General features: G+C 46.1%; 2 protein-coding genes and 1 long non-coding RNA gene across 3 annotated transcripts; 1 reads left to right on the forward strand and 2 right to left on the reverse strand.

The window, feature by feature from the left end:
- Window positions 1–1,588: 1,588 nt before the first annotated feature.
- Window positions 1,589–10,707, reverse strand: ZNF892 (zinc finger protein 892). Its single transcript, XM_039872576.1, is given in 6 exon segments — window positions 1,589–2,985; window positions 2,987–4,100; window positions 6,019–6,105; window positions 6,598–6,703; window positions 9,565–9,650; window positions 10,408–10,707. Coding segments are annotated over 6 exon segments (1,650 nt in total). The 5' UTR covers window positions 10,427–10,707; the 3' UTR covers window positions 1,589–2,747.
- Window positions 10,708–10,774: 67 nt separating this feature from the next.
- Window positions 10,775–18,701, forward strand: LOC120610276 (uncharacterized). Its single transcript, XR_005654895.1, has 2 exons — window positions 10,775–11,832; window positions 14,659–18,701. It is a non-coding gene; the product is annotated as an uncharacterized LOC120610276 (long non-coding RNA).
- ZNF2 (zinc finger protein 2) lies at window positions 14,550–25,851 on the reverse strand. The gene is made up of 5 exons (XM_039872577.1): window positions 23,895–25,851; window positions 21,214–21,294; window positions 19,927–20,053; window positions 17,946–18,059; window positions 14,550–17,455 (listed from the first exon to the last, which is right to left on the reverse strand). The coding sequence occupies exons 2-5, from the start codon at window positions 21,244–21,246 to the stop codon at window positions 16,365–16,367; spliced, it is 1,365 nt and encodes a 454-aa protein (XP_039728511.1). The 5' UTR covers window positions 21,247–21,294; window positions 23,895–25,851; the 3' UTR covers window positions 14,550–16,364.
- Window positions 25,852–27,074: the final 1,223 nt, after the last annotated feature.

Below are 27,074 nucleotides of genomic sequence, written 5' to 3' on the forward strand. Positions count from 1 at the left end.
GGAAGCAAGGCGAGCCTTGTAGAATGGCAGTGGATTTGGCTGAACTGTGTCCCAATATTTGGGGAGGGAGAATTTGTGAGATATGAAACTAGACATCCAGCTGAGACTTCTAGGCAAAGTACTTGATGGTGCAGCTTGTGTCCTCACCACTTGGGGTAAAGTGTGAGAGATGAACCGAAGAAGGACTTGTTAAGCAAAAAGGAAACAGAACTTGGAGACTTGGAAAATCCCATCCATCCATATTACACAGGCCAACAAGACAGCTTTGTTCTGCACACTGAGGCCCTGGCTGAATAAGCATGTGATGAAGACACCACGGGTGTGACTCAGGGACTCAGCCATCTCAGCAGAAGCCAGGAATAGATGGGCTTATACAAACACCACAAACTGGGGCTGAAAGGAATAGTAAATACTGGACAGAATGAAGGCAGGCTGCCAGACTTGGTCACACAGGACCAGACATTAGAGCTGTTTGGGTGCAAATACACACTGCTTCAAGAAAAAGGAAGAGTGACTGAGTCCATTCAGAGCTCAGCAGCCTGTATCCTCAGTTTCAAAGGGTGGGAATGTCCCCTCAGTGTCAACAGACCAGATGGCCTCAGAATGAAGCTTTGTGGGGCAGGGCTGCTGCATCAGTGGGTCATGACAGTAGGGTGTCAGGCTGAAGAGGACTGCTCTCCAGCCATAAGATCTGATGGAATGTGCCTCATAGAGTTTTGGACTTGCTTAGGACCTGTCACCCCTTCCTCCCTTCCTTCCTACTGCTCCCCCAGAATGGGAATGTCTGTCTGGTGCCCGCTCTGCTATCATGTGTTGGAAGGACATAACTTATCTCGTTTCATAAGTTCACAGCTGGAGAGGAATCTGCCTCAGAAGGTATTTTACCTCAAATCTCACCCATTTCTGATTGACATGATATTGGAAGAGACTTTAGGCTTTAGGTTTGACTTTGAAATAAGTTAAGACTTTTGGGGGTTGTTGGATGGAACAGATGTATTTTGCATGTAAGAGGAACATGAATTTCGGGAAGCCAGGGGCAAAATACTGTGGACTGAATTGTACCCAAAATTCATATGTTGAAGTGCTACCTCCAAACGTGACTATATTTGGAGAGATGGCCATTTGGATGTAATTAAGGTTAAACAAAGTCATAAGAATGGGGTCCTAATCTTTTAAGACTTTTGAATAGAGGAAAAAAATCTCTTCTCTCCTCTCTCTCTCTCACTACCCTCCACCCGCTCTCCACATATGCACCAGGTAAAGGCCATGGAGGACACAGCAAGAAGGCAGCCTCTGCAAGCCAGGAACAGAGGCCTCAGCAGAGACCAAAGCCGACACCTTGCTCTTAGACTTCCAGCCTCTAGAACTGTGAGAAATGGATTTGTTGTTTGGACCACCCAGTCTATGATGTTTCATATGGCAGCTTGAGCTGACTACACAAAATATACTGGGAGAACAGAGCACCAGGAACCTGTGGAATCACAACCAAAGACCAAACTTTTGTGTCATCGGTATCCTGGAAGGAGAGAAAGGTGGGAGTGGGGTCTAGAAATGTATTCCAAGAAATGATGGCCGAAAATTCTCCAAATTTGGCAAAAGGCATAAATTGATGGTTTCAAAAAGCTAAGCAAACAGAATAAATTTAAAGAAATCCACACAAAGACACATCTTAGTCAAACGTGGACTCTCAACACAGAGCACTCAAACTGTTCCCAAAATAACCTTAAAAGTTTCACTGAAAAGAATATACATATACAAAGATGTCATCTGGTCCTACCCAAGAGTAAAATGGTGAAAAGCATGTATTTAAGGTCTTTTCATTTTCTACAACCTACTATGCAGTGTCAGTTCAGGTCTACCACTAAATGTTACTACGGTATAAAAAAGTCTAAGGTACAAACTACATATAACAGAAGAAAGTCTTCATAAATACGTGCACTGTTGGGTAACTAAAACAGATGAAAAACGTCAAAAGTCCCTCTGAACTCCCCCTTTACAGGCTGCAAGTCTGACCCTGGGAGGCCACATGATTCCCAGTAGGAGATATCTCAGTAAGCAAGGTCTCAAAGGCACGAAGTGCAGATGCGAACTGCCAGGCCAACATTCCCTGGCTTCGAGGAAATCTGCCCTCGTGGAAACTTTGCAACTGACCAACTCGTTAAGTCTCTACTTTTCTTGGGTCTGAAGACTCCTTGGAGCAGTTGCCTCAATCGCCATCTCTTGAGTTCGTTCCCCTAGCTCTCTTTCCATCCTTTCCATCTACCTCCTTCATGGCCTTGTGCTCAAGACTAAAGGCAACTTCCCTTTCTCCGCCACTCCTGACCCTGGCAAGGTCATCATGAATTCTCAATCTCTTATTTGCATCCCTGAAATTCCCCTAAAAAACCACTGATCTCTTTTAAATCCCATCCTCTTGGAATGATGAGGCTGCCTAGCCCAATCGAGATGCCCTCTTTCTGCTATGGTATACCGTATTTGTCTCTCAAGGATTTGGTAGCTTACATACACATTAGGGTGTTGGAAATCATTTTCCTTTATCTCCTGGGAAATTCATAATGTCCTCCATCCATCAGGACAATTCAAAGAATGTAAAACTCTTCTTTCACATTCTAAGTAAGCTCTGTCCCATATCAACAAAGACTTCTCATGAACACCTTTTTTGTAACACTTAAATTTCTTTGTAGCCCTCACAGCATAAGTAGTAAATGTTCCATAAATATGTTCTGAATGTACCATATTTACAGTCTTTATCCAGTATGGATTCTCTTTTGCTGGCCAAAGGCTGAACGCTCACTAAAAGCTTTTCCATATTCTTTGGCTTTCCCTCTAGCGTGAGTTTTCTGGTGCTTTGTGAGGGATGAGCTCTGGCTGAAGGCTTTCCCACACTCCTCACACATGTAAGGCTTCCCTCCAGTGTGAGTTTTCTGGTGGTGAGAAAGGGACGAGTTCTGGCTGAAGGCTTTCCCACATTCCTCACACATGTAGCTTCCCTCCAGTGTGAGTTTTTTGGTGCTTTGTGAGGGATGAGCTCTGGCTGAAGGCTTTCCCACACTCCCCACACTTGTAAGGCTTCTCTCCAGTGTGTGTCCTTTGATGGCGGATAAGGGCTGAACGGTCACTGAAGGCTTTGGCACAGTCACTGCATTGATAGGGCTTCTCCCCCGTGTGAGTTCTTTGGTGCTGAGTCAGGGCCGAGCAGTAGCCAAAGGCTTTCCCACACTCGGTGCACTCATAGGGCCTCTCCCCAGTGTGAGTTCTCTGGTGCTGGATGAGGCCTGATCGATCACTAAAAGCTTTCCCACATTCGTTACACTTGTAGGGTTTCTCTCCAGTATGAATGACCTGGTGCTGGGTAAGGAAAGTGCTCTGGCTGAAGGCCTTCCCACATTCGGGACACTCGTAAGGTTTCTCTCCAGTATGAATTCGCTGGTGTTGAGTGAGGTATGAGCTCTGGTTGAAGGCCTTCCCGCACTCACTGCATTCATAGGGTTTCTCTCCAGTGTGAATTATGTGATGCCGAATAAGGGCCGAGCGGTGGCTGAAGGCTCTCTCACACTCGTGACACTTGTAGGGTTTCTCTCCGGTGTGAATCCTCTGGTGCAGAGTCAAGTGTATGCTCTGGCTGAAGGCTTTGCCACACTCGTGACACTCATAGGGCTTCTCTCCTGTATGAATCCTCTGATGCAGGACAAAAGCTGAGTAGTAACTGAAGGCCTTTTCACACTCAATACACTTCCAAGGTTTCTCTCCGGCACAAATTCGCTCATGCCTCACTAGATCTGAATTCTGCTTTAGGTTCTTTTTAAATGAATCACAATTACGGAGTCTCTCTCCTTGTTGTTGAACAAGTAATGACCTCCGTCTAAAATTTTTTCCAAATTCATCACACTGGTAACTTCTCTCCCCAGAAGATTTTTTCAGAGTGACAACTTCTTGTACTAAATGTTTCTCATGGTTTTCCTGCTGACTCTCTAAAGAATCCTCACATCCACTGGCCCCTTCCTTTGGAAATCTTTCTATTAACATTCCAGGGGTTGACTCTTCTTCAGAAACATCCTGCTCTGGGGTTAGCTCCTTGCTCTCTGGTCTTGTCTCCCAGTCTGATAGAAACAACAAAAACGCACATGTATTACTTCCTACACTGAGAGTAAAGTAATTGATGTGGTAGGAAAATAATGAAACAAAGAAACAAAAAAAGCTTACCGGGAACACATTAACTTGAAAGCTGTCAAAACAGCCTTGGAATTTGAGAGAACATGACAACAGAAAGATGACTAGGCAAAGAAGTACAGCTGATACAGGGAGAGGGTGAGCAGGCACTCACGATTCCTCTGTCCAGCCAGGTGGGAAATGGGAAAGAATAACGGACCAAGACTAAGCAGAAGAGATGTGGGGAAATGGCAGGTAAAAGAGTTTGGGAGGCAGAGCTGGGATCAGAGAAAGATGGTTTTCCAGGGACCGCCTACTGCCACCACCCACCAGAGCCTTGTCACTTCACACCTTGACAATGATCAGTGTTACCGCATTCCTGCCCACAATATTTTCCTGTTCCGAAATGTCCCAATCACTGCTAACAGACTAACCTTCCAAAACGACCCCTCTTACACAAAAATCTCTGTTGGTTCCACTGCCTTGAGATGAGACACCAATTCCAGAAGCTAGCATTCAAATCATCATGAAGCTTAGTAATTACATAGCAGCTGATCATCCCTGACTGCCCTACGCCCGACAAACTGGAAAGAGTAGAACAGAACCAAGTTTGTTTCTTTTAAATGAGTAGCGTGTAGGGAGGGGAAGGTCAAATCCCCATGTGCTCAGATTGGTCCCCAACCTGCCGGGATACCTGCCTCCCAAATCCTAAGCTTCCTAGTAACAGTTTTGGGGAGAAAAGGTTCACTGCTAAAAATTTTTAAATATTTCCAGACTTAAATGGTCTTTAATATTCATTCCGAGCATGATGCTACATGAAATAAATGAATACTATCCAATGTTCTCAACTACACATCATAATCAGGAAAGTGCCTGAGATTTTAAAGGATACATAGGTAGAAATAGGTTAAAGACAAATGGACCTTCAGCTAAAGGGAGTGGAAGAAACAAAAGCCTCAAAGACACTTGCCTGTCTGGTGTTAAGGGTTCAAACTGGAGAACAGAGAAGGTCTAACAGTTAGGCAGTAGACTATTTAAGGCCTTGGAAGAAGGTAGAGAAATACACAACTGGCAGAGTAGGCAACTCGCTGTAGGGAATCCAGCTGCCTCAGTTGGACAAGATTAAACTAAAGACAATCTAATCATCTGGGAGCCTATTGTGGTAATTCAGTCTGACAGAAGTGACAATGACAAATCCACAACATCTTTCAAAATGTTATGACCAGGACATAATCAACAGACACCATCTGGTTAGCACAGAGCCAGCTACTGTTCTCAACATTTCTCTTAGATTTTTTTCATTTGATCCTTGTAACAACCCTATGAGTTAAGTGCTCTCATTATCGCCATTTACAGTTGGGGAATCTGGGTCACACAGAGGATTATTCACTTGTTAAAGGGGCTAAGAGCTAGTGAGTGGCTGAGACTGGCTTTGAACCCAGGAAGACTGGAGCCCAAGTCTGCGCTCGTAACCACATGCTACACTGCCTCTGTTTAGACAGAGAAGAAAACCGGGAAAATGCAGATATCCATTTATAGTCATCACTCCGAGACAGAAAGGCATATTCTGCACAGATCAAGGAACATACACGAAATGGCCTGGTTTCAAGCCTTGCACCCAAGCAAATAATTAACAAACATTAAAATATTGACTTCATTTCACATTATTGGGGGTGGAAAGTGTTTACTTTCTAAGACATAAAATTATGAATTTATAGCAGATCATTACCCACAGAGGGGGAGTGTGGCACGGAAGGGACTTTGACTTTTCCCTGGGCCTAGCAAAATCTGGAAAGGCTCCCCAAGCATTTCAAAGGCACTTTTCCCAGTGCTCACCTGGGTTATGTCCCATTTCCACCACTGGCTCACCTGGACTAGTTGCTTTCGGGACTTTTCTCTCCAGCTCCTCCCCATGCTCCACCTGAGAGATTACACCAGGCTTGGAAATCGGCAGCCCTGTTCATGGGGAAAAAAAAGGGGTCCAGTAAAAAGTTCAGAGTTAGCTCCCTGGCCATCAGGAAAGACAGTAAAAGAGAGAGAAATGGGTTCTGGGTTCTCCCTTGCTAGTATGCAGAATGCAGCAGGAAGGTTGAGGCAGGGTCTATCTGAATTCAGAAGAATTGGGTCGCCTGTTTTTACCTCTCCCTGGTCAAAGAATAAGCACCCATTTCTTAAGAGGTGTTTTCACCAGAACTTCGTGGCAACACCAGTGGTCAGAGAGTAAAGACAGATGCTACCTCCTGGTGGATGCGATAAAAAGGAGTCCGTTTCTATCTCTCTGAGTGTTAAAACTATACCCAGAAACAGAAAGCAGAAACTGCCGATCCTGTCTTGGGCCTTCCAGGGATTAAGACTCTTAGAATCTGAGAATCTGAGTGCTCTAGGAACTGCGGAGGTAGAGGCACCACACCTGGCAAACTCACAAGGGCGGAGCTGGGGCGTCCTTACCCAGCAAGACCAGATTCCTATGCTTTTCCTGCATGTGTCCCCGAGGAGGGTGCCGCTGCCCCCACTGGGTGAGAGCTTCAGCCATATCCCCGATGAGCACCGACTTCTGAAAAAACAAACACATTCATGCTCACCAAGGGACTTCCTTCCAGAAGCCTCTGAGAAGGACTCAGACTAACAGCATAGAAGGAAGACAAGCAGGGCAGCAAGGTCTCTTCCAACACTGAGATTCTCTGGTGTATAGTCATGCCCCCATATCTGGGGGAGACACATTCCAAGACCCCCAGTGGATGCCTGAAACCACAGACAGTACCAAACCGTATATATAGTTTTTTTCCTATACATACATACCTTTCACTTAAAAGAAATACTTTATGGCTTCTCGTTGGCATATCTGAATCTCCAGCATCACTATTCCTTTGCTTTGGGGCCATTATTAAATAAAATATAGGTGATTTGAACATAGGCACTGCGATACTGTGACAGTTGGTCTGAAAACCAAGATGGCTACTCTAATAGGTGGGGACCATATATAGTGTAGAGATGCCTGACAAAGGGCTGATGCACATTCTGGGTGGGATGGAGTGGGATGGACAGCATGAGATTTCATCATGCTACTCAGAAGAGCACACAATTTAAAATTTATGAATTGTTTATTTCTGGAATTTTCCACTTAATATTTCTGGACCATGGTTGACCCCACGTAACTGAAACTGCAGAATGTGAAACTGTGGTTAAAGGGGGATGACTGTATTTGCAGCCACAGACTTGCTCCTTGCCTCCATGCATCAGGAATGCATGTCACCTGCAAGTAGGAAAGAAAGCACCTTTGACATAAAACCTAAAGGTAACAAGTTATTAGTTTATGTACCAATAAAGTAGATTAGAGAACTATAGAAATCCTTACTATTTAGACATGGGAAAGTGGAGAAAATATAATTACTAATGAAAATATAATTATAATTTCCTTATGGTATGCTTTTGAAATATAAAGAAGTTCAAGAAATATTAAATATTTTTCTCTCTAGTTTTCCTTAGAGAATAAAATCAGTCCAATATATATTAAACATTCAGATGTTTGCTACATGTCACAAAGATTTACTTGTAAAACAGTATCTCAAACCCAAATTATTATGCAAGGTCCCAAACGCTCTTACCATTTCTCGTAGTGGTCAGATGGGTAGAGCCTCGCCCTGCCTCAATCCCACCATACACAACTGCCCTGGCATTCTCTGTGCTCCAGCTGCTGGCTGCCTTTCAGCTGTCTGCAGTGTGTGCCACGCTCCCTTTGGCCCCTTTCCACGTGCTGCTTCCTGTTCCTGAAAGCTCTCCATACCTAGTCTTTTAAGCTATTTTAATCCTGCTCATGCTTCACATCTCAGCTCAGATGTCACCTCCCTCAAGAAAGCCTTCTTTGATCCTCTGGGTGGTAGCACCAGGCCCCTTCCTTTCTCTTGGCTCACACACACTCTGAAGGGACTCTCTGATCAGCATGTCTATCCCACTCGGGGAAAGTTCCCCAAGAGCAGAAACCAGGCCTGTAATTGCTCGCTGTAGTGGCATGAGCAGCTGGCACAGAGCAAAAGCACAGCTGAAGGAAGGAAGGAACACTTGAACAAGAATGAGCAGGAAAAGTTTAAATGAGGTGTTCTATAAAGTGTGCATGGAAATGGAGATGGGGAGGGGAACAGAAGTGTAGCAAACACTGAAAACATTGCAGGAACATTCACTCCAGCCTAACCTTGACCAATGACAGGCACAAGGTTTAGACTGCCTATTCAAATGTGGGTGAAAGAACAGGGTGGGTAATGCTCCTTTGAATTTGTTTATTGTAGATAAGACAAATATCTAATAATTTTTCTATTACCAAATGTCTATACAACTTCAATTTAAATGAGGCCCATTAAAATAGACCAGTCCCTGAGATACTAGCAAATGAATCAGTCTTACTCCTCTTGGAAGCATCACTGTCACGACAGCCCCTGAACATATGTATGAACATAATGGTTAATTTTGTTTATATCCAGCATTCTAACGTTTATGATATAACCCTTCAAAAACAACTGGTAAAATAATTCATCTAATGAAATAAAGTTAAAAGAACTACCTACTTTGAAAATCCTCTACTCCAAATAACTTAACTCTTTATTCTAATACTTGAAGTATGAACTCACTACTCTTTATGGTCCCTGAAGGCCAAATGCCTCAGCGAAGATCAACACAAGCAAATGCAGCATGTTCACCTTGTGGGGCCTCTCCAGACTTCCATGGGCCTTCTTTGCCTTTGGAATAACACCCAGTGGAGATTTACCTGCGGACTGCCTACGACATATGCCAACTTCCCTCACCACAGTCCAGCTCACTCCACAGTGACACACACACCTCTTGAAGACCTCCAACTCTCTCATAACTTGGGAGACTTTTTTTGGCCAAGCTGTTCCCTCTCTCAGAATACTCCTGTATTCTATTTTCCAACTACCTACTGTCCCTTGTTTTTCAAAGTGCAACTTTTATCCCAGTATTTTTTTCCCAGATACTCTAGAGGATGAAAACCTCTTCTATGACCTATTATACCTTGTCTGTACCAGTCATTTCTGCATTTTAAAAAAACATATATTTCTTCTCATTGTTGAATTATTTTATTTATCTATATCTGACTTCCTCAGTAAACTTCATAGACAGGGGCAACTGGCTTTTATATCTTTGTTCCTCCACCACCAGGCCAGTCACAGAGCTAGAGAGCTCTAAGTGTGCATGAAGCTCTAAGTGGCTAGTGAAGCAATGCCGGGAGGGAAAGTTCTGCACAGATGAGGAGCATTTACTGTGAGATCCACCACACATCAGTTCATTGGAGTGCAACCAGTGGGCTAGGAATCAGGGCTGAGTAATTCCATAACAATGGAAGAAACCATACCCATGCTCTAAGAACATAAGAAAAAAAGAAAAAGAGGAGTAATCTAGACCCACCTGGGATGCAGGGGTCAGCAGCACAGTGGTCACACCATTTTTTGGGTTTCCAGCACGGGGAAGGTCAGAATCCTCAGAAAGTGACCCTACAAGAGACAGGAGCCATGATGATTTCTCGTGCCTCTCAGCAAACTCGCAGAAACTGCCATACGCAGCCACTTGTCACCTAAGAGCCAACCCAGGGAACCATGGGACAACCCCATAATGTCCCAGACAACCGTGACCAAGGCTGTCTCGGGCTCCTCCGCCCTTAAATGCCAGCGGAACTCTGCTATGAGGATCTGGACACATAAGTTAAACACATGTCTATCTGCCATCTGCTGAGTGACAGTCAAAATAGTACTCAAAGTGTCTGTGTCAACCTGAGACTCGCTTAATGACTCGTTTCTGTTCTATTCCAAGCTCACTGGATGCACGGAGACTAAATTCTTTTTGAACATTGGCTTTTCAAATACAATACTGGCTTCCTCAGGAAAGCGATGGGTTGGTCTTGCAGGCGGAAAAAAATCCAAGATTCTCAACAAATCCTGTGACTTCTCAAATTCTCACTTTCCCCATCTGCCAAATGGGTCTAATACTCTTCCCATCACCCCCTGGGGTTCCCGTGAGGACAAAAGGAAGTCGTTGTCCAGTCAAACTGTCAGACCTGTCAATGTGGGGATAAGGGAGGCTTGCATCATGCTGCAGGCCCACAGGCACTGCAGGTAGCGGCTCCCCCTCCTGGAAAGGGCTCTCCCACAGAAGAGAGACGCTTCACCTTACCGAGCCGGCCCGGATGGAGGGCTGCCCGTCTCCTTCTATCCCTCCAGCAGGCACCGCGCCGCATCCCTCCAAAATTCTCACCTCTGCCCCCACGCTCCATGGCGCCTCCCTCCCCGGCCCGCACAGGAGACTCCCGCCACGGGACCCAGGGATCCACCGCTCTGTCCACCAAGAGGCCCGGGTAGGCGCGCGACCCTTGCTAGGCCGCACGGCGCGCCCCCCACCCGGGGGGTCTCCTGCCGCCCTCCGTCCACCCACGCAAGCTTAGGAGGACCTGCGCTCAGCCCGCCTGGACTCCAGGCTAGACCTCACGCCAGACGCCGAAGAAGCCGGGCGGCAACAGAGGCGCCTGGGAGCCGGTGGGATCAAGTCGCGCCGCCCGAACGCGTGGTCGAACTACACCTCCCAGAACCCTCGGCGCGGCATGGTGCATCACCGGACGCCGCGTCCCACAGGCCCCCGCGGCACGTGCGTCAGGCAACCCTCCGCGGTCTGCGCAGTGTCTCCCGCGAGGACGCTGGTTGGCCCCCGGCCTGGGGCGTTTGGTCTCTTGGGAAGCCCTTTCCCAGGCAACCGGAGAGCCACCCCTTCCTTGAGGCCGACTCTTGGCTCTGGCCCCAGAAGATGCCTCCGGCCACGCCAAACCGCTCCTTGCTTGGGACCATCACTCCCCATAGCTGGACCCCGCTGAGGGCGGCGCCCCCACTACCAGCGGTCCCCCCTCAGCTGTGTTCGCTCGGAGGGGAGGCCCCTTTATCGCACCTTTTACTGCGCGTACCGGCGGGAATGGAGACTACCTCATGTAGCGCGGGATGTTTATTCCAGCTGCACCTTGGAGTAAGGACAAGTACAATCTCAGTCCCGTAAATCACCGCAATACAGAAACAGCCAGGTCCCCGCTGGTCCGGCTGACCTCCAGGAGCCTGGAACCTGCAAGTCCTGCAGACTCCCACCAGCTCGGGAGCCGCTGGCCGGGGTATCGTCAGGCTAGTGCATGCTCTCGCTTGTCTTCCCACTATAACCAATTTCCTATTCAGCTCAAATTCCCAATCAAATTAGCCTGACTCTCCGTGTTTGGATACAGGTCGCAATGTCCGTTTGTCCTTTCTCTAATAGAGTCCCCACTTTTCGCTAGGCCTACCTCTTGCCAGGGGGATGAAGGAAAAGTGATTCTTAAAGGGAAAGAGAAGTCTCCGTGCTGGCTGGAACACAGACAAGGAGCATGTGGACAAAGGACAAGGCCCTAAGAATGGTGAACCAACCAAACAGCAGGAACTGAGCCGGGTATTGTTCAGAGTAGAGATATAAACTGCTCTTTTGTATAAGCCCCTATTAATTATACCAGGGTTTTGCTGCACAAAGAGCCACACTTACCTAACTGGTCCCCAGGCTGGCTGCTTTTGGTCCAGTTGGCTAGAGCTGGAGGAAAGGGAACATGTGGAGAACACCACTCTGCCAGCTCAAAGAACAACTAGAGGATGTCCCGGACCCTTCCATCAGCAGGAGGTAAGGAGTGAGCAGTTTCCTTAAAAAAAAAAAAAGGTGTTTATTAAAGACCCTACCAACTGACAGGTCTGGACACCAGGAGATACCCTTTTAACTTTTGTTAATCATCCCCCGCCACAGAAATCCCATCTTGTAACCAAATCAATGGTCAGTTCTCAGTCATATCACTGAACCTACTGACAGCAGTTGATAAAACTGACTTCTCTCTCCTGTTCTCTCTCCTGGAAACATTCTGGTTTTCCTCCTTGACTGGTCATTCCTTCTTGGTCTCCTTAAGTAGTTCCTTCTCTTCCCAGCCTCTAGGTTCTCAAACTCTCTCATGATCTGAATCGCCTAGAGGGCTTGTTAAATATGGTGCTACAAAACACCCTATCAGGATGTCTGGGTGGGGCCTGAGAATTTGCATTTCTAACAAGTTCCTAAGTGATGCCGAAGCTGCTCATTTGGGAACCAACTATATGTTGGAATGTCCCAGGGCTTAACAGATAGTGGGGGCAAACTGTAACATACAAATGTGATCAAATCCCAGTTTATAGCTCCAGCCATTAAATCCACATTCCAGTTAGACAGAAAGGAAGGACAAGGGCAAAAAAGGGAGTTTCTTAGCTATCCCTCTGTCTTTTAAGGTGCCTTTCCTGAAATCCTGCCCAACAAATTCCAATCATATTAATATACCATTGGCCTGATATTTGACATGGCAGCATTTTGTTGGCTTGATACTTTGCTGCAAGAGAGTCTGAGAAATATAGTTGGGCACTCCACTGCTCAGAATGGACCCATTTCCTGTTATTAAGGAAGAGAAGAATAATGACTACAAGGTAGGCAACCAACAGCCTCTGTCATAGTACATATTGCTTAGCGCTCATTATCAACACTTTAGCTATTACAAGTGGATTGCGAGGTTCTATAAAATGGCTCAGTACGTTGAACTGCTGGTCATGGGATCTTTGGTCATTTGCCTCTTCTGCAGACTTTGCACAGGTTTTATACACATGACGATGGAAAGAAATCCACATCTTCACATGGTCCCTATGACATGTTCAATAGGCCGGGCACTGTCCCAGGGGCCAGATCTTTGATCATCATGGGGACTGATTTTTGTGGCCTCTACTGCTAGGCTTTACCATCACTCCATCTGTCCTGTCTAAAGTCCCAGCTTCCTGCTTATTCAGATGAAAGGAGAGAGTGCCATGCTAATTCTCTACCCTTCATCTGCTGGTGAGCCAATGTGGCACAAGAAGTTAAAATAATTGCACTTTTTAAAAATACCTAGACACAAAGGCTCCATCCTTCTCATCTTGGTGCCCACGCTCTCAGCTGATCTCTGGTTACTGCTTTATTACTAAGCAGGAATTCTCACAGGTGCAGGTGTGAGAAACTCAACATGTGTGTCTACTATGTAGTGTGGATAGGACAGTCAGCATTTTGGTTCCACAGGTACTGATGTCAAGGGCAAGAAGGCTGTCATGTCTAATAAAGCTTGGTGGCCTGGCTTTCGGTCACATCCTCATGTCTGCTGCTTGTACTAAAGGGTGACCACACGTGGATGAGCCAAGTTTGAGTTAGTCTTGCTTGGCGTTATCTTTTGAGATTAGACATAGCCCCATCTCCCAGTTCATTGTGGCTGGCTTACTCAGCCTGGGACCCTGCCCAGCTGCCATGGCTACAGCTGGTTATTGCAACTGGACTTAGAATGTTTTGGTATGAGTATTTTTCCCTTTGGCAGCTGAGTGAAGATGTGATAAGAAAAGGAAGGCAGTGTGTCTGGGGTAGGCAGGGTCAGGCTAAGGAATCTGTCATCAATGAGATTAAAACAAACATAAAAACCACCACCACCCTAGAAACAAGAATAGTTGGGTGACAGGTCGGTCCACCAAAGCCCAGAGGTCAGAAGAGCCACAGGTCAGGGAGCCCAGATCAGTGCTCCATGGAGCTGCAGGAAGAGTGGATGAAGAACTAATAGCACAACAGTGAAGGAATTTGCAGTCCTCATTCAAGATTAGCTTGACGTTTTATTTTCCTACTGAAGTTTCTAGTTCAGAAAGTGCGTTTGATTTGGGACTCAAGTTCTCATTCATTCAGCATGCAGATTTTCTCTACCGTATCTCAAAGCTCTCTAGCATTATCGATCTTTTCCTTTGAGGAGCTGATTCATGGAGTGTTTCTGTTAACTTGTGCGAGAAGTATTCTTTTAAAATTCAGATAGGGCTTATTAAGTGCCAGAGAGATTATTTCATTTCTTTGAAACTCATTTTAAAGCCTTAGACTAAACCACTATGAACACTACGAAGTCTTTCACCTTCTGTCTCAATGTTAGCATACTTTCAACTTGATTAGTTCCTAATTCCAAGATTAGATCCCACTAATGGCCATCAGATGAAGCTAAAACCTCAAAATTTAAGGCCTCCACTACTGCATGCCTATTGTGAAATGCCAAGCAAAAGGTAAAGGCCCATTTTTCTCAGAATTTTTAGCAGGATATGGAACAGTATTTCACATTTAAAAAAAATATATTCTGCAGAATGCCAAATTTAAAACAAAGGAAGAACTATTAAATGTGTGTCCCCACTTTTTCAATTATCTCTGTATTCAAGTCTGTTAGAATTCTGAGTTTGTTCTAGTCTCATCTTGCTGACAATGCTAGAATATTTTAGGGAAATACTTGATCCTTGTTTTGCATTTAGTAAGGCGGTAATGAAAGATTCAGAACTCAGAGATGGTCATCAGCCAAAAGGCTGCCAATAGTCTCTTTTATTTTCTACTTAACATTATTAAATAATATCAGGTATTACCCACTCTAATAGATTCTGTACTGTTTTCCTCAAGCTTCTTCAGAAGTCTACACATGAAGTCTTCCCTGCTGCTCATCTGCTGGAAGAAAGGTGGGCCAAGATCAAAAGGGATGTCGGTAGGATGGGGAGGGTTGTTTGGCAATGCAGCTTCTTGAATCTGACCATAACTCCCAGGAGAAATGCATCTTGGCCCCCTGGGCTCCATGCAGGGCCATCTGGGTTGCAGAGAGCCTTTCAGAATCAAGTCTTCTCTGGATTTTATCTTAAGCAGATTCCTGGAGTCAAAGTTGCCTAATGCCTGATCTTTAAAAATAAAAATATTGTGCTGGGCCGAGAGAATGAATTTGGGGAGTCAGGATTTAAAAATTCAGCAATGTGGGATGACATCAAGGCAAACCTAAGTATTCAGAGCTTTCACTAACTGAGGAGCAGTTTGGGGTCCTGAGGAAGGTAAGGATGGACAGGAAGGGGTCATTTGGAAAGATGGGCCTAACAGTAATATGTAAAATGTAACCACGACAGAAGCTGTTGATGTTGACCAAATACTTTCCTAGCTTCTTGGTGCTGGGTTCTGGCTTGTGAGATGTGGACAGAAGTGATGGCCCTTAAAAATACCCCGCAGAATCCTCTGGCTTTCTCTCCCATGATGACCTTGTAGGCAACGTGTTCTGGATCATGATGGAGTAAAGCAGGCCAACTCACCTCAGAGTTTCCATGAGAAAGGAACCTTTATTTGGGGGTTTACATATTATGGAAGCATAGCTGAATATACCCCTCTTTGATGACAAAGAGGGGAGAATTTGAATCAGAAAGTGACAACTGTAGTAGTGGGAGTCTGAGATGATGGAGGTATAGGCTAGACAGAATTCAGAGAAAAGGATGAATCCAAGAGGTGCTTTAAATAAAACTGGGTAAGAAGAAAAATTATTATTCTGATAAATATTTATTGAGCTCCTGTTATTTGTAAGGCACTGTGTGACATACAAAGACATAAGTCATGCCTCCAAGTGCTTACGATCTAGTTGAGGAGATAATACATGTACATAAATTATAAAACAAACCTTACAACATAATGGTAAAGGGAATAGAATTTGAAGGTAGACCTTTATTGAAGACCTGGCTTCATCTTGGGCAAGTTATTTAACCCCTCTAAACTCCACTTGCTCATCTGTAAAGTGCAGGTAGTAGCCATACCCACTTCACAGGGTCATCGAGGGGACGGACCAAATAACCCTCTGTAGAACTCCGACTGAGTGCTTACCCTGTAATAAGCACTGAATAAGTGCTAGCTATTTGTAGTAGCATATTAAGAAATCTAAAAGCTGGGACACAAATGAACAAAGTCAGTTCCAAAAAGCGCTCCTAGAGAGGAACTATTCTGGAAACACCAGTCCTGCTCTGATATCATTTCGCCTTTCCCCTCCTGCTGTGGCCTCCAGTTATGTAAAGTGCAGTGAGACCTAGCGCCCCAGACCAGAGGTGTCTGAGGATCGCCTCTAACATTTATCCTGTCGTCTGACAAACTTCTGCAAGAGTCGCACCCTAATTTCCGGCAACTCAGTTCAATTCTAGAACATAGTAGGTAAAGAGAGATTTTATTCAAGCACTATGGTAGCAGAGGCAGGAAAGGACAGTAGTAGCCAGAATAGGTAGAATGACTGAGTGACAGGATTTGTTTAAGATGAGGAAGACCTATTTTAAATTTTCACAGAGGTCTTTTGACTAAAGCTTTCACCCAACTCAGTCTATTCCCTGTTTGGCATAACGCCGCTGATGTTGAATAACTGACGACTTAGAACTGAAAACTTTCCCACACACACTGCATTCAAAGGGTTTCTCCCCTGTGTGAACCCTTTGATGCCGCGTGAGCCGGCTTCTCTGGCTAAAGGCTTTCCCACACTCACTGCACTCATAGGGCTTGTCTCCAGTGTGAATCTTCTGATGCTGCGTAAGCGATGAGCGGTCAAAAAACGCTTTCCCACACTCGCTGCACTGGTAGCGAGGCTCTCCAGCATGAGCTTTTTGATGTCTATTTAAGGATGAGACACCATAAAAAGCTTTCCCACACTCGTTACATTCATAAGGCTTCCTGCCAGTGTGGATTAGCTGGTGTCGTGTAAGAATGCTTTTCTGGCTGAAGGCTTTCCCACACTGACTGCATTCATAAGGGCTTTCTCCGGTATGAATTCTCTGATGCCGAGTGAGGGATGAACGGTCAAAGAAAGCTTTCCCACACTCGCTGCATTTAAACGGCTTCTCCCCGGTGTGAATTCGCTGATGAACAGTCAGGGATGAACGGTCGAAAAAAGCTTTTCCACACACACTGCACTCGTATGGGCTTTCCCCCGTGTGTGACATCAGATGTCTGCTGAGACTGCACCTGTGACTGAAGACTTTCCCACACTCGCCACACTTAAAGGGCTTCTCTCCAGTGTGAATTCGCTGATGTACAGTTAAGGACGAACGGTTGAAAAAGGCTTTCCCACACTCATGACAGTCATAGGGCTTCTCTCCTGTGTGAGTCCTCTGATGGCGGATAAGGGATGAGTGGTCAAAAAAGGTCTTGCCACAATTGCTGCATTCCTGGCCTCTGTCCTTAGTGAGAATTTTCTTAGGAGGGGTCGACCCTTGCCACAAGCTGTCCTCCTTGGAAAAGGGTTTCTTGCAAATTTCCACTGCACAGCCTTCCTTCTCTGCTTCCAGCCCACCTTCCAGGGCACGAACTTTAAATTTAGAACACAGAGGACTTTTTCTTCCGAGCTTTTCTCTAGATGTGCCTTCTGATATTTTGTCTTCTGAAGCACCTTGAATTTCAGGCTTAGTCTCCCAGTCTGAAACAGACAGAAAACATAGATGCAGTGTCTTTCCTGCACTAAGCGATATTGCAGCAGAAAGAAATAACATGAAAAATCTGAAAACTAATACAGTCACTGCATTTCTTGCTCCCACAAAGAGTGATATACTTTAATGGAAAGACCTGATTTTGAGAACGAAGAAGGCAGAGAACAGAACTGACAGTGGACATCTCAGGAAAGAGAATTCCCACTGGGAGCATGGCAGGACAATTAGGAGAGTATGCAAAGTGTTCAACTGTGAATGCGCAATGTGACAAGTCTGAGAAAATAGTCTTTGGTGAGTGAAGATGAATAATACTTTCAGGTGTGGAGAGAAAATGAAAGCTGGTGGGTGACAGAGAACAGCACTACAGCAGAAGATTTACATTTGCGTAAAAGGTGAGAGCTAACACTCCCTTTCACACACCCCCAAATAACAACCATGGAACAAAACAAACTCTGCCCTGCCCCGCTCATATGCAGTTACCTAGAGAAGCACCCCCTGGACAGCCTCTCTCCTCAGATCCACGAAGTTCAATAATCCAAGGCTTATCTGCTCTGTTCAACTGGAAAATCACATCAGGCTGAGGAACGGGAAGTCCTGCTCATGGAGAGAGAAACAAGCCAGGCATGTGACGAAAATACAGGACCACTCCAAAGCTTAATCTCAGCCTCTAGGACTTTTGGAGAGAAATGCACAAGGCAGACCATGCACGTGAGAGTGCAGAGGACAGAGTAACACAGAAGATGCAGGGACATCTGGGTGGAGGTCAATACTGAGGGTCTAACACAGAAAAAGGGGCACTTGGTCAAGATGCTGATAAAATCCCCTCAGGTGAAAGTGTCTGATTCCCCCTGGAGACAAATGGGACGCTCTTGGCATTAGCATTGATAGGATGGGAGGAATGGGTCCTTGGCTCAGGGAAGATAACAATGAAAAGAGCCCATCTTGAGTAAAAATGTATAATGAAAGTGCCTGTTTTTGTTCATCTGTTGACCCTTTCTTATTATGCTTTTATTTAAAGTGGGTCATGTTCATTGTAGAAAAATTAGAAGTCAAAAGAAAAATCACCTTTTGTACTTCGTATCCATTTCTTTCTTTCTATTCATTTGGATACCAAAAGATACCTGTAGATACATTGTTAAAAACCAGGTAATGATATAATGTTTATTTGTAAACTTGTTTTTTTCACATAATTAATTAAAAATATTTTATTTCAGTTAGCACAGATCTACCTCACCATTTTAATGCCTACATATTATTCTTTATGGGATAATTAATTTATTTACTCTGAGACATTTCAAGCTGTTTTTAATGTTTTGCTGTCAACAAACAATGACATGAGCTTGTGTACCACATGGGCTGCTATGCTAATCCTATTATTTCTTTGGGACAAATTTTTGGGAGTGAACCTGTCCTTTTTGATTACAGAAATAAACAGATCCCCCTCCTAGAAACAGTCTTGAGGTCTAAACTTCCCTTGCAGTGGACCCAACTTGGAAAGGAAAGGCACTTTCTTACTGGGCCCAGGGATCACCTATCTGGTGGCATGCTGATTCTCTGCTGACAAAGTAGCCACACCCATCGGCTCCCCTCGCCTGCCTGTCCCTGACCTGAGGACTTCTGTATTCCCGCTAAAGCCAGTGACAAAGGCCCAGCAGTCTCCCTCATACTCCCTGAACACTGTTTTCCATATCTGGCCCATTTAAGCTAATTGGGGAGTATTACACTTGCTATTTTGACTAGTCTTGCATGAAATCTGCAATGTGTTTCCTTTTACTGCCATGTGCTGCTTATTTTAAGCCTGTTTCTGAATCTATGGTCTTGTAGCCTCTTATTCTGGAAGCTCCTGAGAAGTCCTCACCACCTAAAGGAGCCCCACTCTACCTCTCACAAACACCTGACAACAGCAGTGGTTCTTGACTCTCCTTGTCATGCAGGTCTCTAACTATGAAGTGCCTTCTGTGGGCATCTAGGTGGCACTTAAGACTGATATTCAAAATCAGACACACTTCTGGTGACTCACTATGAGGCACCACCTTGTAGCGCCCCCACAGCCCCTCTGTCAGAGGGTACCCTTCTCTCCTTCCTCTGCTCCTCTGAAGAGGGATGTTCCCTGAGCAAGCTGGCTCCCTGCCCACTGCCATCCTTGGGATGGAGCTGTGTTGGTCACTGGGCTGGTGAGTTGGGGGAAGAGCTGGACACACAAAACTCAGCCTCTGGTGGCCCTGAGGGGCTGGCTCCCTGGCAGGCCCAGGCTGCGGAACAAGGGAGCCTGTTGCCATTGCCCCATGCACGGTTTGGGAGTAGGTAGATGGCTGTCGCTCACACCAAGGCTGCACCCTCCTGTTCTTCCCTCTGCTTCCCAGGGGTTCAAGGTCAGGCAGGAGGAGCGGTATCTGCTTACCAGCCCCTAACCCCACATCAACCCAGCAGAGGCCACCTCCTTAGGGGGTATTCTCCTTACCCAGGAACACGATGCTCTCATAGGTCTCCAGCATCACCTCCTTGTAGAGGTCCCTCTGAATGGGGACCAGATGCCTCCACTCTTCATCTGTGAAGATCACGGCCACATCTGCGAACGTCACTATGCTCTGGAAACAATAACACTCTCCCTTACTCATAACCCTTCTCTTTACATGGACCAGACAAAACTGTCATAAAGGTGACAGCCCTGGAGGATGTGTGTGTATGGAGAATGGTTCTGACAAGTGGGGCTCTGACACACTTGGGGAAAATGGCACAATGTCCCTTAGTCCTAACCCCACACCCTAGCGTCATGGCTGAGCCTCTGAGGACCGGGCTCTTTCTTCAGCCTTACAGAAAACTTGCACGAAAGGAACAAAGAGCCCCCGTGGACCTTTCACCCAGCCTCCCTAAACATTAACATTTTCCACATTTGCTTTACCTTCCTGTCTCTCTTCAGTACATAGCCATTCTCCTGTCTTCTTCCTGAACTTGAGAGTAACTTGCAAATATGACGTTCCTCTACTCATAAATATTTTAGTGTATATTTTGTAAAAACAAGACATTCTCTCGTATAATCACAGAATTATAAAAATCAAGAAAATAGCATTGATATTTTACTATTATCTAACTTACAACTTTATTCAAATTTCGCCCATTGTCTTTGTTCACAAATCCTTAAAGTAACGATGTTGATTAGACAGTCGCTGGGATCCCTCTCAATCCACTCTATGCTTTGAGATTTGGTAAGATTGCATCTCCCCCACCCTAAAACCCCAGACGAGTCTCCAGGGTGCCTGCAGAAGTTCTAAGCCAGAGCATGGCATTCTAGACCCTCTGCCTTGGGTGGGAATGGGCAGGCACCTGTCTACCCACACCAAACTGTCCTCAGGACTTGCGAGCTCCCGGAGGCACCGCCCAGCATGTGTCCTACCCTGCTGGGGCATTGGGGGCCTGCCCTAAGTCTGCACATGGATATACTAAGGGAGTCAGGATGAGAAGCAGCCAACTGTCCCCAAACCTTCCAATCAGACCCATACCATCATTTTGAAGGCAAAATCACACAGCAAAGGCCACACTGGGGCTGTCACCTGGTGACAGGCTAGTGAGCACATGTTCAAGAGAAGAAAAGATCACTGAAGGACACCAGAAGCCAAAGGGGAAGGATGTACTCCCTATGAACCTTTCAGCTCCCTGGCTGGGTCTGATCAAAGATGCTCCAGGGCAGAGAAAGAAAAGTGTCATATCCTGGAAGCTAACAAGGTGCTTCAGAAACAGAGTGCCTCACCTGGCACCCAGCGGTTGGGGCCGCAGCAGCCATCCCCTCCTGCGTGCTCTCCTGGTAGCAAAGGGCAGAGTCCTGATGAGGCTGAGGTGTGGGATGAGAAAGAAAGGATGAGAAAGGTCAGTTGTGTTTTGTAGTTTCCTGACCCAGGAAGCAAGAAATCTCCACATACTAGCAAGTTATATGCCCATCCTTAACTTGATAACTTACACAAAGGGGAGGGAAGTGGAGCACAGCAGGGGGCAAGCCCACCCCACCCCAGAACTAGGTCAGGAGTCATCGATTCCAAACACAACAAACACAATGTGCTGCTTGTGTTACCATGATCCCAGGTGCAGAACTCTGCCTCTGTGAGTCAAAAACATAGTGAGGCTCATACTGTATTTACAAATTCACATTCAGCATCGCTCTAAATGTTCCTGGGTAAAAAGTGTAAGAAGTTTTATGAATGACTACATGGATAACACATGGCACGTAAATACCCACAGCCTCTTCAAAAGACAAGTGCCCCCCTCAAAACCCCGTGCTAAAAGGAGCAGCCTGCGGGTAGCATGGTCTGTTCACTCCTGGAGCCGCAAGTGGGCAACGCACAGCTGACCGGCAGACAGGTGTGGTCTGCCTTGAAGAGGTAACATCCTTCCTCAGAAAGGTGAACTAAGAAATCTAAGGCCAAGTGGGTGATGAGCTGAAAGGACATCATGAGGGACAGAAGTAGCCACAAAGACCAGGGGGGCCAAAGATACCAGGAAGCAGAACCCATGAGCATGTGGGAGGTGGGACCAGACACCGGCAGGGGAAAGCAACCTGGTCGCACTGGTGGTGAAGCACTGAAGCGAAGACTCCGGATTCACGGTCCTGAAGTCCCTCAATTCACCTAGTCCCACCCCTGGGCTCTGATGTGCATAGAGACCAGCCTTCTTTATTCTTATTTATTCTTGGATTTCCATGACTCTAACCCTCTTAGGCCATGTGTAAATCCTTATCCCTGATCTCCCTTTGAGTTAGGGGACTATGTCTCAGTTTCTTACAGTCAAGAGTCTAATTAAAACACAGTTAATCCAGCACTGCCAGGCTTCGTGAGTGGACCAGGAATGCTCCCATGAAAGAGAAAGGGGTGTTGCTCCTGGACTACTCTCCTGTAGTTGAGGGAACACATTCACTGCTCTTCATTATGTGTTCATGCATGTTCCAACCAACATTAATTCAGCACCAACTATATCAAACCCCAAAACTATATGACACTGTTCTTGTCCTCCAAAAGCTTCTAGCCTAGCACACAGGACAAACGAGTGACCGAAATATTTCACTGCAGGACAAGTAAGTGCCACAAAGGGAGATGCACAGCAAACTACGAGAGCACATTGAAAGCTCACCTAACCCAGTCAGGAGGGAGGAGGAACAGGGCAGGTTTCTGGGCAGAAGTGGGATCTAAAATAAGTTGTGATTTGGGGGAGGTGATGGAACATTTTAGGGAGGAAAAACACCAAGTTTTCAAAAACAAGGAGGCAGGTCTTTACATGGGAAGGATTAACTGCCGTGACTGGTTTAGACTGGCAGATGTCTGGGCTGTGAGCAGGGCTGTGGGAGATGGCAAGGCTGGAGAGGCAGGCAGAGCCAGCTAGATCCAGTGGGGCTTGGTATGATCCCTTTTCCATACATGGCATGGGGCTCACTGAGGGATTTAAGCATGGAAGTGTCACCATCAAATTTAGAAAGATCATAGCAATTTGTATCAAGGGCCTTGAAATACACGTGTTCCTTGCCCCAGCAATTATCCCCTAGGAGTTTATCCTAAGGAAATAAGTAAGAAAATATACAAAGCTTTTTCTTAACCATCATTAACACTAACCTTTACTGACGACTATGTGTGGAAGCCTCCTAAGCAGTTTGCATGTGTAATCTCATTTAATCTGTACATGAATATAGGAAAAGTCTGAAATATCCTAAGTTTCTAAATAGGAGACTTGATTCACTTAGGACCCAGCCCATCCATACAATGGATCACTACTGAATATCATATTAATAACCAGCATTTATTGAGCATTTGCATTTGTTATTGACCAGGCACTGTGCTATCTTTTCATGAAAATAAATCATTATTGCATAGCAGTTAAAAACTGCTAGACAGACCTGGGTTCAAATTCTCTCTCAGCTCTCACTAAGCCTAAATTTCCTAAGCTATAACACAGTACCCACCTTATTGATTTATGAGGATGGAATTAAACTATCCTTATAAAGAGTGCTTGGCACAGCGCTATCCCTGGATCTCAGAGTGTTTCTGGAGAAAACACTCTTCAAATTCTTATTCTATCTTCAAATGAGCACGTGACTAGAAAGCTTTTACTGTTCCTGTCCTAGCTCTGTTGCTACTCAAACCTCAGGCTCCTATTCAATTTCACAGAACCCTGGCTTTTCCTATACTGAGCCTCACAGTAGTGAGTTCCCAGGGCAGCAGGGTGCTGGGGTAGAAAGCATTCCATGCCTGGACTTAGCAGCCTGGGCAGATTGCTGAAGCTGACACTTGACCCCCAGTTGTTTAACACCGACTTCACAGAGCAGTTGTAAATAGTGAGACAATTAACATAAAGCATTTCTCTTACAGCCTGTTCAATAAATGAAGCTCCTCTCCTTTCTTCTGCCCATCCCGAACCCATTAATCCTACCATTCAAATATTTCCAAGTACCTGCTTCGCTAGGCAGCAGGGGATGTGATGTCAACAAATGTCTGTGTCTTCAGGGCTTTACCTTAGTGTCAGACCTGTGTTCTACTTTCTTTTCCACTACTGTTCTCTCCTCCAGAACCCGCTCCCTGTATCACCCAGTCTTTGTCCAGCATTTCCCATCTCTCCAGAACCTTCTTCTCATATGTTTTAACAGATACAACCTCCTCTAACTGAAACTACTTCACTGAATCCCAAGGCCTCTCTCTAGCAAAAGTTCTCATTTAGGTTCTCCTTTCATGACCAAACTACTGGGATGAGTAATACATACCTATCCACTCCATGTCCTCACCACCTACTCTTCTTGAATTTGTTATGCTGCTCTTGCCATCCCTCACACACCCTGAAACTACACACTTGTAAATTACCAATGCATTTCGATGTCTAATTCCAATAGTCCTTTTCTCTGCAGCTTTTGACTGTTTGGACAAGTTTCTGCTTCAAGTAGTTGCTGTGGCTGCTATGATACTGCATTAGCCTGACTTCCTTCTTCCCACCAACACTGTCACCTCCTATGACTGTTTTTCTCAGTCTTGCCCTGGGAACACAGATGTTGCCCAAGGCTCAGTCCTTGTACAATATTCTTCTTGCTATCCCTCTGAAAGTCCGCTCACACCTGGCACTCCATTTGCCAACTCTACAGAGATGGTTCCCTAGCCTAGTCCCAATTCCTCCTGCAAACTCCTGCAAACCTTGCATTCCCAAGTGACTGCAATTTGGAATGAGGCATTCTTCCAGCATCTCAAAACCGTGTTCCCCTCTGCAACTCACCACATCAACTCGTCTCCCTGGTTTTTCATTTCTATCAGATGTTCTAGTGTCCTCTCAGGTGCACCAAATTCAAAGTCCTACCTTGCTCACTTCCCCCCAAACCTACTTAGTCACCAAGTCCTTTTGACTCTTCTTTTGTAGTGTCATTTGTATCTTACCCTACCACTGACACCATCATAATGGAGGTCTATAACCTGCTTCAGGACTACTATCACTGCCAACCATTCCTAACTGGTTCCCTACCACTAGTCTCTCCCTTTCTCTAGTCCTGGATAATGGTCTCTAGAATAACAGTCCCCAAATAATTTTATTCTGGTCAGTCCCCAGATTAGACCCATACAATCCATCCTGTCTATGTGTCTTGTCCTGATCCTCTACGCAACTTCTTCCATGAAGATCCCCCATCACTTATGCTGAGGCCCAAGTCAGAGAGCTAAAGGAGACAACTTGAGGTGGTTTCTGAGAAAGGGGGTGGGACTGGAGAGAGCGGCAACCTAGATTTAGTGTTGATTCCACTCATGCTTATTAAGCATCTGTTATGGAAAGAAGGGACCGGAGGAGCAAAGTTAATATAACTTTGTGGCCAATTATCTGGACCTTCTTGCAATTTGGTCGCTGGCTCTGCTTGAGTGACTAAGCAGCTTTGCAGTTTGAACTGTCTACATGACAAACTGCACACTCAGTTTTGTCCGTTTAATGATTACTTGTTTTATTTTGTTTTACAAGCTCCAAGGGAAACCGAGGCAATGGTCCCTGTCTTGTGACATGTCCTGCTATCGATGTGGCGTGACTCCTAACTCTACCTGCTGACCATGAATTAATGGAAGCTAGAAAGCTCGGTTGCTCTAAGTAATCGTAAAATGTATAACGTATACTTGTGGCTTTGCGTCCTGTACAGCCAATCTCCTCAAAGATCCGCTTCTTGAGGATTGTGCCTTTAAGACCTCTGCTCCAACTCCCCCGCGGTTTATCTCGGAGGCTCTGTCTCCTTGGCCTGCAAACCATTTCTGAACAACAAACACTCTTTCATCTTCCAGAAAGCTCTCCTGGAGTTTTTGTTGACAGGAGGGAGGCTCCAAACTTCCGACCTGAAAGCTGGGGTCGGACCCACTAGCAGGTGCACCTGAAAGACCACTTGGAACAGTGCCCGCATCCACGGGACAAACGCACACGCGGGGGTCGGGGAGAGACAACTTTGCGTCCGCACCTCTCATGGGGCAGAGACGTCGCCACACACACACTCTGAGGCCGGCAGCGCCGCGTCACCCCGTTCTACTACAACAGCACCTCCCCCAAGTTCTCAGGGTCTCTTTCTCACAGCCGCTACGCTCACTCTGCATCTCGAAGACACAAACCCACAGCCCTCACCTCTGGCACAGAGAGCCCAGGACCCAGGAAGACGGCGCCTCTGCAGGTCGGAAAAGCTACGCGCCTGCGCAAAGGTATCTGACGCTTGCGCGTCCAATCAATGCTCGGCCTTCTCACGGACTGCATTTCCCAGAAGTCTCGACGGCCGTCGTGCTTTAATGATGTATAAAATCTGGGCAGGCGTGAGCTTCTGAGAAGGAGCTACTGACCCTAAAGCCAGTGGGACCTGGATGGAAGTGCAGTCATCGCAGCCGGGAGATGGGATGGGTGTGGGTGCCTGAGAGGCTTGTGATCACCCTAGAAATACTGTCCACGTGTGATGTCACGTCCCTCCAGTCCTCCGGTGGGAGATGTGTCTTTTCCGATCCTTGGGGCTGTCGCTACCGGGAAGACCGAGAACCATGAGTTTCCTGGAGCTGTATAGGGGCGTGTTTCTGCTTCAGCTTCTCCACGTTCAGAAATTTGGTTCTGAAATTCGGGCTAGAGAGACGCAGGACTTGGTTCTGAGGACGGGGCTAGGCCTGAGGCAGGGTATGTGCACATTTTTGCCCCGGAAGAAAAGAGCCCAGGATGTACGTGTCTTGTAACCCGATAGCTTCCTGGCTCCCATCCTCTTGAGCACACACCACCTTGCCTGCCGAGGTCTGCTGCAAGGGCCCTGGTTGGAGACGTCGCAGGGCTTCTGAACTTTGGCTGCGTTAGGAAGTCACCTGAGGAGCGGTCGACATACATATTGATGCCTGGGGCCCACCCAGGAGTGAGTCTGAAAAGATCTGCAGATGATTCTATGTGCAGCAGCCAAAGCTGAGAACCACTGAGCCAGAGCTTTGGGGAAGGCTGGCGATCACACGAAGGATATATAATCCTCCTTCAGAAACAAGCCTACATTTTTACTCAAATTCAGATAGAGATTAGCATTGTTCCATCTTTGCCGTGGTTTGGCGAGTGTGTACGTAAAAATAATCGCTGTTTTATTTTGTAGTGTGACCATGGCTTCTTGTGCCA

This window comes from Pteropus medius, unplaced genomic scaffold (genome assembly GCF_902729225.1).
Source record: "Pteropus medius unplaced genomic scaffold, Ma_sr-lr_union100, whole genome shotgun sequence".
In the NCBI taxonomy this organism is placed as follows: Eukaryota; Metazoa; Chordata; class Mammalia; order Chiroptera; family Pteropodidae; genus Pteropus; species Pteropus medius.